Source organism: Hirundo rustica, chromosome 2 (genome assembly GCF_015227805.2).
Source record: "Hirundo rustica isolate bHirRus1 chromosome 2, bHirRus1.pri.v3, whole genome shotgun sequence".
Classification (NCBI taxonomy): domain Eukaryota; kingdom Metazoa; phylum Chordata; class Aves; order Passeriformes; family Hirundinidae; genus Hirundo; species Hirundo rustica.
The window spans coordinates 114,385,447-114,399,284 of NC_053451.1; the positions used below are offsets into that span (position 1 = coordinate 114,385,447).

The 13,838-nt window shown below is 45.0% G+C and overlaps 1 protein-coding gene across 6 annotated transcripts in view; it reads right to left on the bottom strand.

Moving 5' to 3' along the window:
* Window positions 1–6,955: 6,955 nt before the first annotated feature.
* The window catches only part of SLC37A1 (solute carrier family 37 member 1), a 35,576-nt gene continuing 28,693 nt past the window's right edge, over window positions 6,956–13,838 (bottom strand). For all 6 annotated transcript variants that reach the window (XM_040056221.2, XM_040056222.2, XM_040056220.2 and 3 more), the window contains 4 exons: window positions 13,493–13,571; window positions 12,195–12,292; window positions 10,215–10,267; window positions 6,956–9,553 (listed from right to left, as the gene is read on the bottom strand). In XM_040056221.2, the coding sequence (XP_039912155.1) occupies window positions 9,538–9,553; window positions 10,215–10,267; window positions 12,195–12,292; window positions 13,493–13,571 (246 nt within the window). In that variant the 3' untranslated portion in view covers window positions 6,956–9,537. The remainder of the gene's footprint in view (window positions 9,554–10,214; window positions 10,268–12,194; window positions 12,293–13,492; window positions 13,572–13,838) is intronic.

Genomic DNA, 13,838 nt, shown 5'->3' on the forward strand with positions numbered 1-13,838 from the left:
GAGCTGTGTTTTCATGAGGTTATGGAAGGAATTAAGAGACCCAACTGGAACTTTCAAGAGCTGATGAAGGGGGGAAAAAAAAAAAAAAAAAAAAGAAATTAAGTGTGCCTGGAGTCACCCACTAGATCATTTAGAGGGGTGATGGCCAAGAAGTGGAAAGATCAATTCCCTCCACTGGGCAAGGCTGGCTCATGCTCTTGGCAGCCAAGTCTGAGCAGGGGCTGCAGCCCAAGATCCCAGACTGGAGGGAAGGGATACATGGCTCGACTTGAGGAAAGCTGCCTGGCATTTTATGTGGTGCAGGAAAAGTGACGTTTCTTCAGATGCCTGTTTTGGGAGGCTGCCATGTGAGCAGTGAGTGACTCACGGTAAATCAGCTCTCCCATCTCCCTGACAAGCAGACATCAGACACCCCGAAATCTTGGCAAACCAAAGATTAACCCGAAGACTGAGAGCTGCTGATCCTGGAGCCAGCTTGATGCAATCTGTCCCACAGTTCACAGAGTGGGGACAGGGGGTGTCTGGCCCAAAGACCCGGCATGGGCTGAGCAGGAGGTGATCATTGCTGCATCCCTGACTCATCCCTGGGAGCCTCCTTGTCTGCAAGCTGCTGATCACCCCCTCCAACAACATCGGGAGGAATATCTGCAAAGTGTTTCACTGCTTGGGGCTGCTTTTCAGTGGGTGGGGGATTGTCCCTCAGCTGCATCACTCCAGAGCGAGTCATGTGGAATTCCTTGGGGTGTCAAGCAGACTTTGCACAGCTCTTTGCAGTACGTTAAAAATTAGACTTTGTATGTCAACATTTAAAAATACCAAAGTCTTCATAAACATCTAGACAAGCTCTCAGGTATATGACATTTTTCCCTGTGATGGAGGTATTTTCTCATATTCGTTCTGTTTGTGCAGTTCTGTTTCCATTAACGGGCAGAAGAACATTTTCTCAATAGAAGAGATTGAAGAGCCTCAGCTTTTAGGGAGGGAGGCCAAAAAACCGCCAGAGAATCCATGTGAAAGCGATGACAAAAGCCTCCAGTAGCACTGAAAGTGTCTGATCTGCTCTGCCAGAACATTTGAAGCCAACATGAAATGGGAACAATTTTAACTAAGTTCCCAAAATTACGAGTTACTTGTGTGTCACTTTTCCTGGGAGTCACACGACTCTCCACAGCGTTCTTACCATCTCCAAAAGTCACAGGTCATAGCCAAAGGAACTCAAAAGACTGGATGACAAATCATTACTGTCTGCCTTCAAATAACACATTTGTGTCTCTCCTTTTTGGTTGTTTCCTCTTTACTGAGCCTGACTGTTCATCCATGTCAGGTACATAAGATTCCCTCTAGAACTTTGAGAGCTGGAAACCCTCGCTGATGAAAATTGAACTGAGATTTTCATGCAATAAGACAATCCAATTTCCTGAGGAAACAGTAAACATCATGGATTAATGGTATGGTTAGGAGAGAGGGCAGCACTGAAATAATGCAGAAAATGAAATGGAAGTCGCTTATGGGGGGAGGGAATGCCTCATACAGAGCTTGAATTTTATTTTAGGATTACTTTTGACTCTTTCTCCTGCCTCCAATTGATTGGACACAGCCCTGGTTTTCACCCCAGTGCTGGATTTCAGCCCCATGTCTCCCCTTCCCTCTTGCACCCTCCTTGTCTGAGAGGTGGCCGCAGGCAAACATTTTCTTGAGAAGCTTCTTCCAGAGGGGCTTTGTTAGAGGCTGGACCCTCTCCAGCCAGACTCCAACACAGCTGAAGCCATGTCTCCTTCTTGGTCCTTCATCCTCCTCTTTCTCCCTTTCCTTCATCTTTGAATGGATTTCACTGAATTCACATTATTACTATTTTTTCCCCCCATAAATCCTATCCTCTCGCCTTCGGCTGCTTCCCCACAACCTGGACACTGGATGTGAAGGCTTTCCTCTCCTTGGACCTTAGCCCCCGCCTAAAAGATTCCAGTAGGCAGGAAGGAGGTTTTCAGACAAGGAACTGAGATCAGGAACAAGAAACTGAGATCAAGGAACGGAGATCAAGGACGTACAGAAATAAACACACGGAAATAAAGTGAAAACCCAGGAGCCCTCCACTAAAAAAGGCACGACGTTGTGCCCAGCTCTTTTCTCCAACCCCACACCTTTTCCCTGCACTTTTACTCATTTGTTTTCCCCTGCTGCTGTTTCATCCTCACCACCATCTCCTCTGGCCAGTGCTCTGTTCCCCCCTCACCTGCCAGGGACGAAGGGGCTCCACACTCTTCCCCCTGCCCCACTTCATCCGAGGGGTGCGATCTCCCTTCAGTTTGCCATCCAGCCCTTCTGCCAGCAGAACCACCAGCTCTCTGCCTCCCTCTGCCCAAGGAATTGTGCCCAGGGGCAGCAGCAAAGCCCCAGAGCCAGAATCACTCAGCAGCCAAACAGGATTCCTGCAGAGGAACCCAAGCCCTGCTTACTTTGGAGCGTGCGAGCGCCTGATCCCGGCGCTAGGGAGGAAGCCAAAGGCAACACATCACTTTGTTTCTCTTAATAAAACGGTGCTTTTGGTCTGTTTTATTTCTCCACACTGCCCTCCCCTCCTCCCTCCTGAGCACATCACTTTCCCAGGGCGAGTGACTGAGGCTGGAGCTGTGTTTGAAGGAGAGGAGCTGCTGCTCAGCGGAATGCCTGGGTTGTGTGCAGGTCTGTGAGCACACCCGTGTCTGGGAGAGTCTCTGCAGAGCTTGAAGGCATAACCTGCACTATGAGCAGGCTTCCTCCTCCCCTCAAACACACACACCCCACGGGGACTGGTGGTGGCTCCGTGAATTAAATATTGCTGGCGTGTTACAGCATCACGTTGCAACAAACATCATCGTTAGCATCGCTGAGTATTAACTTCAGGAATTCCCATGGAGTCCTCTGCAAGGATACACAGACCTCCAACAAGATTACAATGTCCCAACACTACCCAGGAGGAGCCCCACACTCCCCTGCTGTTTTTGGAATCCAGTTTCTCCCCAGTGCTGCCTCTGCTCCTTTGGCCATGATCCCTTGGGAGCCTGCTGGCTTCAGAAAGCAGCTCTGCCTCTCAGTCCAAAGGTGAGGAGGTTTGAACTCGACCAAATCCTCCTGAGACACAAACCCCATCACTCAGGATCACTTTGTAAAAGCATGCTGCCCTTGGCACCCCAGCCCAGCCTCCAGCACAAGCAGGAGCTGCTGCAAGGCAGCTCAGATCCCTGCACAGGCACAGCACAGCAAAGGCTGCTCCAAAACAGCCCAGGATTTGACTCTGGGTGAATCAAACTCTAATTCACAAAGTAATTGCTTGGGCAAACTCGCTTGAAAACAGACTAACACCACAGAATACTAAACTTGCACAGGAGGCACGCAGCACTACTTTTTTTAATACATTTTTTTTCTCTAAAAAGTAAGACCAACAAGGCAGCTTATCATGGGGGTGCTTTTTTGCTGTTGTTCCAAGCAGAACCCCTTTATGTGGACAATTCCAACTGTGCTTGAAAAACAGAGACAGCAAAAACAATGCAGAAGGCAGCTCCTGATGTTTACAGAGATGCATAAGGTGAATGCACCAGAGCTGCTAATCATACCTTTCGACTGCTTTTATGGGTCTGGGAAGAAAACCCAGACACAAAACCCCTGATCTCCTGAAAAAAACCCTGTGCATGGGAACTAGTCTGTGTTTTGGAATAACATTTCCCTTCTGATGACACAGAGGAATGACATTTAGATGCTGCTTTGACAGATGCATTATTTCATTAGAGGATTTCAAAGAAGGAGGACAGGGGAGCTTTGTTTTCTCTGTTACTGTAAGGCTTACATCATCTGCAACCTTTCGAGCGGGAGGTCTCATTTCAAACGACAGTGAATATTGTTCTGAGAAATGCATGTGTTAGTTCTGCTTCAGCTGTTCACAGGATTTCATCCATTCTAGCTCCATTTCTAGGTGCTTTGCTGGTGATGGATTTCACCCTCCTCAAAGGATTATTTGCTGACACCTGGGGTAAGTTTAGAGCTTTGTGATATGCCTGACAGGGATTTGTATGGGAATTTAATCTATCTGATTTAGCTCTAGCACAGGGCTCAGTCCTAAACCAAACCTCCCTGGGCTTCTCTGCCTGCACTCCAGATTTGTCAGTCACCCTGGTTCTGCCTTTTTGGGCTGGTGACATCTATTTTGAGAACTGTCACTGTGAAAATCAGAGCAAGGAAGCCCAAAGGCTTCTATTTTTCTCTGCTTTCAGCAACTGTACAGATTCACAGGCAGATTCACACAAACCAGCTGTGATAGTGGATCTCCCTTGGTGGCAAGCGAGCGAGCAAAATTTGGAAGAAAGAGTATGCTCTTGAGACATTTTTTGACCTCTTTTGTTCTTTTTTATCATATTTTCTTCCCTCCATGTAACTGAAAAGCTGCAGCCAGAGGGAGAGGAGGAGGATTTCATAAAGACTTTTAACAGCAATGGCTAAACTGAATCCCATTATTACCTCTCAATATAAAACTAAACCTGCAGGTTCCGCCACAGAAGGGCACAACATTCAGCTGCTTCCAACCAGATGATGTGAGCAATTTAAGAATAAAATTCAGAACCTGCTGTACTTACTAAGCTGAAGCCTCATGTGGCCTGTGGTGAAATTGGGTGACTCAGACTCGAATATAATACCCTGTCCTTGCAGCAGAAATAACAGGAGTGTGTTTGGTGGGAGATTCAGAGGGAACTCACTCCTTGCAAAGGCTTTGCCTGTGCCATTCAGCTCTGATGGGCTGCCCACACCAACCACTCTTCACAGCACAGGGAAGAGAAGGTGAGAACTCAGAAATTATTGATCACTTTGTTTCACCGTAGGAACTCTGGCTGCTGCTTCCGGTTCTGGCCCCAACGCTGGAAGCAGCTGCTGGTTTGTGAATAACCCATGAAATTCAGACCCTGTTCAGGGTTTAGGTACCAGATAAAATAACTCCAGCCTTGTAACAACATTCCAAAGTTCATTCTTACATGGCAGTACATGTGAAGTCGTTCCAGTGTCCTCCTCTGCTGAAACAAACAACCGGACCAAAGGGAATATTGTGGGGTTTTGTCAGCTGCTTCGTAAGAGAAGGAGGGAGAGAAACCCTACCCCAGTATCATCACGAGGTGAAGAAAACATCCTTGAAATCCTCAGTGTTAAGTGCAGCATCAGGAGACTTGGCACACATTTTTGTAGCTGATCTGACGCAGGAGTCGAGCAGGATCCTGAAATATGCTGAAGAAAGTTTGGCTCTTGTATTCCCCGTGTCTACAGAGCAGTCAGTGTTTCACTGCAGCCAAAGGGTAACTGGTAGAGAGAGGAATTAAAGAGGGGAAAAAAACAAACAAAAAAACCCCCACCCCAGGCATCAACCAATTTTCTCCTTATTCCAAACTGGAAAATAACCAGAAGAAGGGAGACAAAGGAGGAAACAACTAACAAACACTTTCTAACAACCCAGTTTTTATTAAACTCTTAGGCAGTGAGACACATAACCCAGCACTTCAGGTCACTGGACATGAGGCTGAATTACACCAGCAGTTAAACCCTCCCCTTCCCTCTTCCCCAGCCATAAGGATGACAGTCACATTTTTAACTCGGCATGGCAGTAAATGTAGTTCAAGGTCCCCAGGGCAGCAGACACAGCCCCCAGGAGCGTCTGCAGCCCCTGCAGGCGGTGACAGCAGGGCAGGACGTGTCCCCACCATCCCCGGGCTGCTTCAGCAGAGAGCAAAACAAAACCAAACCAGCCTTGCTCCAAGGTGAAACGGCCACAGGTCAGCAATCAGAACATGCTGTCAGAGCTTGGGACAAACCATGGAATAATCTAATCTAATCTAATCTAATCTAATCTAACCACTTACATAATGCACAGGCCAGAAATTTAGTTGAGACCAGAGAAGGCCGCCATTACCCATCCTGGGCCTCATCGTTCGATGGAGTCGTAATCAGCCTTCCCCAAATTAATTCCGTATGAAAACCATCAGCCTCCAACAGCTCTAAACAGCCCCTGATTTAACTGATACCATTTTACACCTGCCTCATCCTGAGCAGCACTTTTTGCACAAACAACCCCGGGCATCAGTCGCTGTGGAAACCTTCCCGGGCCCGAACACGCCGGGTTCAGCCAGAGGCTGAGGCAGCACAGCACTGGCACAAACAGCCGTGGAGGACTCCCACTGTTATCCCAAGGATGTTGTGCCAGAAGCACACGCAATGATCTCCTCAAACAAATGGCAGAATCCCTTCTGGCGTCTCCCTTACCAGCAAAACACACAGCATTAAGTCTCGGTGCACAGGGTGGGTTCACAGAACTTACAGGAAAAAGGGGTCTCAAAGCCACTCGTGATCACCACACTGCTGTCCCTGCTACTTATTTACCTTCTTCCCACCCTAAAATCCCTCCTACACAGAGACAAATCCCCCCTGCAGCGTGTCCAGCAACACCGGGGCTTTCACAAAGATTTTCACAAGGGAAGCTCCTGCTCCCCATCAGGCAAAGCAGAAACTGGGATTTGAGCCTCCCTTCTTTTGTAAACCAGTCCAGCTATTATCTGCCCACTCTCAGGCACATTTTGATCAGAAATTCTGCAACCAGAAGTTGTTTTCCTTTCCAATCAGTTTCTCCCCAGAGCATCTGTGGTTTGGACACTGTATGTCAGGCAGAGGCACAAAAAAACCCCTCAAACATTTTAAAGCTAATCAAGTCAATAAATGTTGGAGATGATCAGAGCTAGAGAGAAAGGATGGCAGCTTTTCCATGCCAATTTCTTATACACTGAAGAGCAAGCAAAGCAGACAACAACAAAATCACCTTAAAAAACAACACAGGAGCCACACTCAGCCCCTGTCTCAGGCAAATGTCCCAGCAGGGTCCTTCCAACCAATAAATGGAGCATTTCTTCATGGAGATGTAAAAGATAAACTACTCAACACTTCTCTGTTTAGAATAAAATCTATTTTTATTCAACACAGGATGGTGAATGGATAAAATTCACAATAATCAGCATTAAAAAAAAAAACCAACAAACCAACCCTGAAGTCACATTTAAATTTGGCTGTACCTACTGGTCACTCACATTTTTACATCCAAAATTTTGGCAGTCTTGCCCATTTCCAGATTAATGGATATAGACACCTGATACTAACGAAACACACAGTTTATTCACTATTTGGGGGACCTTTGGGGTTTTTTTAAACAAAGGAAACCGAATCTTTATCTTTTTGTCTAACCAATTTGTAGCATGGAGGGACTGAAATGTAGTCTGTCATTACCCCGAGTCACTGCAGTGCAAAAACGATTCAAATAAATAAATAAATAGCAGCCCCAACAAGTAAAACCCAAAACACACTTAAATATCTTCAGAAATAAAACCAAAAGCTTTTAAACCTCAGGCTTCAGCCCACAGGGACCAGCTTCTCAAAATCTGAGCGCGGCAGACTTTGAACTGTTTCAGTAAACTAATATAAAGCTCCACATGTATTTTTGGGGAAAGGGATTGGAACCCCCACAGCTCAAGAGGTTCTCCAGCCATCTCTCCCTCCCCACACAGGCACTGAAGTTGTGCCAGGACAGCTGTTTCGGTGTTGCAATGTTATTTCTGCCCTGTCAGAGGCTGTGTCAGCAGTGCCCCAGGTTCAGCCTGGTTGAGTGAGGCGCAGTTTGACATCCCACGAGCAGTTTCCCACTGCAGGAGGATGGAAGTCCTTTCAAGTAACACTGCTGCACAATTCTGTCACATTTAACCACAGCCAAAGCATAGCACGGATTTTTGAGTTCACATGTTGATTATTCCCCCCCTGGTTTACCCAAAATGCACAAGGTCAGGATCCTCCAAGAGCTCCCTGCAAGGACTTGGCACCTTCCCTAAGTCCCTGTGGGTCTGAGGTCATCCCTGCACCTCTGCTCAGCAAAACAGTTAAAAATGAGCCCATTTCTGACACTGCTCAGGTCAAGCATGAAGCACCTGTGCTCCAAAAGTGCTGGATCAAACCAGGGTAGCAACTCAAAGACCGAGCAGGTACAAAACAGCCCTGGAAATTAAGTGTTACCAGCAGCTGATGGGACATTCCTGAATTTTTTGCAGGGCTTTTTGCTGATCAAGTGGAAAGACTCTTGCACTGTCTCACAAAACTTAAGAGCACAGAGCAAAACAAAGGCCTAGAGCTTTAATAAATACAGTTAAGGATAACACACAGTTTAAATTACCTAATCTTTGTGATCCAAGTATAAACATCCCATACAAAAAAAAAAAAAAAAAAAAAGATTTCTTTTCACAGGAAGATTTCATACCCAAAAAAACATTAAAAAAAAATAATCACTGAAACATTCTGTTTGCAAAGCAGACAGCTGTACAAAGAAATGATATGTACTGAAGACATCAAACCCTCTATTTACTGGGTAGCACTAGGTACTCAAATGTTCTCTTACAAACTACCACCCACGCAGGTAATTTTTCTTCCCTGGTATTTTGGCTCCAAATCTGAAACCCAGAGCCACTTGAGAGAGATTTCTGGCTATTAAGGCCCGGATCTGATGATGATTTCCACGTGCACACAGCAGCACTGAAACCCAACGGAGACCCCTGTGCCAGTGGGCACCAAAGCAGCTCCACCTGCCCAGCCCCGAGGTGCTGAGGCACAGGGCAGTTCACAGCTCTCTGCCACCCCAAAGAAACCCCTCTCCTGTCAGCCCAGCCTAGCAGAGCAGCACAACTCCAGTTTATAATGCCCTGAAAAATCATTAGAGCCCTCACTGGAAATTCTGACTCATAAACTGCTTTTTGTTGCTTAGGACTCTTGGTTTTTTGGGGGTTTTTTTTTGCATAATCCTAATAGAGGACTAACATCCATCCAGAGGATCTGTGAAAACTGCAAACTGCAGTACACAGCCAAGAGTAAATTCTGTTTTATAACCAACCAAAAGGCTGGATGCTGTCCTTGGGAAGTAGTACTGTAGCTAAAAACTAATAATACAGCGGGGTGATTATTGTCTGAGCAGCTTCACATACTAATAGCAGCACATCTTAATAACCAGCTGATACTGTCCTCTATGAAGTGATGCTCTCAGTGTACACAAGATGACATCAGAGACACGTACTTTGCTCACTGACACTGCGACAGTCACTCACAGACTGTTAAAAATCTCAACTTCCTCTAACTTTGCCTTGATTTTTGGCAAATACACAGTTCATTGTTTCAATTACAAACATCCTATCAAAAGAAATAAAAAAGGCACTTGGTATTTCTCTTTGGCTCAGTCGAGGCCCGCTGCTGAAACCTTCCCCAAGTCCCCACCTCTAAATCTGATGAACGGTTGCCATCCTGAGGTACTTATTCATGTGCAAAAACCAGAGCTTCAGGGATTCACCAGCTGCATCTCTCACACTGCTCCCAGCACACCTGCAAGGCTCTTCACCATGCAGAGACTCTTCAAATACAGAATAAGGTGTCCCAAGGAGTTTGGTTTTCAGGGAAGAGCCCCATCCACTGGCACATTCCTTATCCCAGCTCTGCTCTCGTAGCTCAGTGCTCTTTGAACCTGGGGAAGAAACAGCAACCAAGCAGGAAAAGCTGAGGTGTGAGGCAGAACAGACACCAGAAGGCAGGATCCAGCCCCTGCTGTGCATTTCTCTGTTCTCTCCATTTTTTACTTCTCCAAAATTCTACAATCAAAGGGCTCAATTTAGATTTCATGTATTGATTCGGTGGATTTTTTTGTTTTGTTCTCTCAATTCAAAATACTGTAAGTTCAGAGTCACCCTTTTCTTAAAGGAGAACTTTTGGGAAAAGTTACATTTCAAACTATCATTAAACACAGGGCAGGCAATTCTCCACCTGCACAATGAAAGCCATGAAGGATTAAATATTTGGGGAAAAAGCCCCCAGAAACAAGAGACTGTGACAGAGGCGTGTTTTCAGATATTTTTCAAAAGAAGATGTTCTAAAGGAAAATGTTCATGATTTGAAAACATCAAATTGAGGTTACTCTTTTGAAGCAGAATTACAACAGACAGAAGAAATGGATATACACAAACCTTAACATGTCCAGTCTATATTTAGGTATTATGACACAAAAATTAGGTATTATGGGACCTTGGAGGCCTTTTCCAACCTCAATAATTATTTATGACCATACAGGAAGGCTTAGAAATGTGTTTTCCCAGTGTCATTAAAGAGCAGCAGCCATACAAAACACTTACAGGGTGTGATCTGCATGACACTGAAGTTCTTTCTGGATAAGACGGAGTAAGAGCTGCAAAAACAATCACAAAGTCTCCTTTATTACCATCCAGATAAACACGAAGCAGAATTATTCATTGCTATTTGGAGAGCTTCTCATTGAAAACATTACCCTGTAATGCTGAACTTTAGAAAAAAAATAAAGATTTACAGGTGCTCAGTAATGTTTGGAAAAGGAGGTTTCACAATAAGCAGGCAAGAGGAAAATAATCTCCTTTTTGTATTTGAGAGGTCAATTTCTTCACAAAAACCACAATGGTTTTCTGGTTACTTTACCAGCAAATGGGTAAAGAAACCAGCAGAGGGACCCCGAGGCTTCAAGAAAACGTGTCAGAAAGAAATTTTGGAGCGTGGAAATATTCTAGCTGCTATTTGCAAAAACAACTCTGTGTGTGAAAAGCTTTAACCCCACAATTAGCCAAGGTGAGTACAGACAGTCACGTTTGCTTCTCTGCACAGCATCAGGGCTTTCAAGAGCACTTTTAAAAGATGATTGAGATAGTAGCAGGAAAGTGATTTTACAAATACAGTTTAGTGGTTCTCATGTACATTGAAGACAGAATTGGAACTTTCAGGGTTCCTCACTCTTTCAGGTTATCCTCAGAATCTCACTATTATAAATATAAGTTTGCTCAGTGTTGTAAGTATGAATGTTTTAAGAAGTTAAACATTTTCAGGGGCACAGAAGTGGCCAAGAGTGACAGAAGTGAACTCCACATAAGAGGCTAAATCCCCCTCCAGGATCCTTGGAGAAATAACATTTGAACACAGGTATCCATACACTGCACTGCAAAAACCAGGAAAAGCAGAACAGTTATGCAAACAAGGATTTATTACAATTGCAGAGTCAAGCCTCTCAAAACCAGAGCATTTTAATCGATTCTGCATTGAAATGTGGCTTTTTTTTTTTCATTTTAACCAATAACTGTAAGAGAAAAACAACGAGAGCTTTCTCTAGGAAAAATATGACAACCTCCCAAGCTTCACTCTGCAGCATGAAATAGCAAATACTGAAACCAGCACAAACCAGGATTTGCTGCTGTGGATAAAGCTGCTGACTACCAGTGGCAACACACTTCAACTATTAATTTATCCAATTTATTGATTGGATTTCTAGAGAATTACTCCTAAACATGAAAAAAAAAAAATTACTTTTAAAGTTGGGGTTTAATTTCAATTTAGAAAAAACCAAAAAACCAAACCAAACCAAAAAAAACCCCAAAACAAACAAACAAAAAAAACACAAACAAACAAAAAAAACCACAACAAAAAACCCCCCCTTAGTTGTAACTCAAAGGCTTTCTGATTTTCTTGTGTCCAGAAGGGAATGGTCTGACACTCTCAGTTCCTCTGCAGGAGCCCAGAGCTCAGTGCTTTGGACCAGACCACCACTTGTGTGCTCTTTTTTATTTTCCCCAACCATCTGCTCCTGGTTACTGTGCAAAGCCAGGATTGCCAGTTATCCATCTCACTTGGTACAGCTGTTTCAGGGCCCATCTGGAATATCTGATGCATTAATTTTCAACAGCTTCATTATCAGGGTGATTTTGGTGATATAGCAACGGAAGAAAACATTTTTTATGGCTTTGACAAACTGGTTTTAAAGACAACAGAAGTGATTCTTCCCTGAGTGGAACTGAGGCAACTTCTAGGTCTAAATATGAAGGTTTACTTGCAATTATGCCTGCCCTTAGCTGCTCAGCCAGCAATTAACAGCTGAGTATTTGCTGAGGAATTGAAGTGCATCAGAACTGCTCTGCACTTTTCATTAAAATTAGATGAGAATTTCAAAACGAGCAAATTTCCTGTTAGACTGAAAACCCCCTGCACCACTGGAAGTCTAATACAACACAGAATATTGAAATGGCAAAAGGGAAATTTGCATTTTTGGGACAGTTTAGCACAGAGGAAATACACATAATCTATATTTTTAGACTTACTAGCAAGGCACATGCATCTGCCACCATGAGCATGTAAAACACGTTGTTCCAACCAGAAGGGGAAATAAGGCCAGCCAGTAGAGGCCCCAAAGCTGCACCTAAAACAAAATATTTGCATTACATTTTGGTATTTTATATTATATACTGACAGCTCTCTGCAATGTAAGATTTACTGCACTGAAATGTAGTTATTCTGAATTAGAGTATCCATTTTTCCACCTAGTTAACTCAGTATCACCTGATGTATTAAAAAGTCCCAAGAAGTGCAAAACATTACTGGTACAGATGGGAAGATGGAAGACTTAGATGTGTGATAAACATCTGCCTGTGGCTCAACAAAATGCTCATCCAGTACTGAATTGAGTTTTACTGTTTTCCCTTCCACATAAAATATCCCTGACCCCAGGACAGCCCAGTGCCATCTCCTGCTGTCCATGCCCAGTGTCACTGATCCCCCTCTTCCCCCCACCCTCAGGTGTGGCATCACTGGAGGTTTCAGGTGAAGTTTGTGCTATTCCCCATTGTCTTGGGTTGCAATGCAAGATGTAACCAAAAGTGTGCATTCTATTGCCAGCTGTTAAACCAGGTGGGGCAGCGTTCTTTATCTCTTTCAGGACCCATCCTCCCTCCAGGGGATATCTGCTGTTAATGGGCCATCGAGGCTCACTGCATGGCTGATACAATTGCATCAACCCATTGGGAGATGCTCCACCCAGGGGGACCAGTCAAGCATTCCCACCTGGATAAAACCTGAGATTTGGAACACCAGGACAGCCTGTTTGCACTGGATTTCCAGAGAAACACCAGACCCATCTCACCACCACTGGACCTTCAGAGGAAAACTACACCCTTCTAACAGGGTCATCTCTGCTCCAACAGAACCACATCTGTGACTCCAGGACCAAATTGGACTGCTGCCAACACCCTGACCAGCATGGTGTCAGGTTGTGCTCTGACTCTGTCAGTGTTTTCCTTTTTGTTTGTTTCCTCTTTTTGTTCTTTTTGTACTACTACATTTTTATTTTTTAATTTTCCTAGTAAAGAACTGTTATTCCTATTCCCATATCTTTGCCTGAGAGCCCCTTAATTTCAAAATTATAGTAATTCAGAGGGAGGGTGTTTACATTCTCCTCTCCAAGGGAGGTTCCGGCTTTCCCTGGCAGACACCTGGCTTTCCAAACCAAGACACACATTTCCGAAACTGTTCTGAGCCCTGGAAAAATGTGACCTGAAGAGCCCAGTTTCTCAAAAAGGCTTTGCTTTAACCTGTTACAGCTGAGGTAGGTGCCTTGGCTTACCCACAGACCCCGTCCCGTCGATGATCGCCGTCACGGTGGACAAGGCTCTGGCATTCCCTTTCAGGCTTTTATGGGTACCCTGGAGGGACAGAGACGGCTCAGACCCATCCTGAGGTGAGCTTTGAGAAAGCCCTGGTAACATCACCCATTCCCCACCCCTCCACATGGCATCTGTGCTGTGGAGGTGCCTCCAGCACCTTGCAGTGTCAGCTCCCTTGCAGTGTGAGCAAGGCTAAGGATGAAATGGGCATTGCCTGGTGGTCACCACGGTCTTGCCAACACCTGCAGGCCAAGGACAGGGCTCCAGGGGATGCTTAGAGATTTCTGCCCTGCTCCTTTTCCTGTA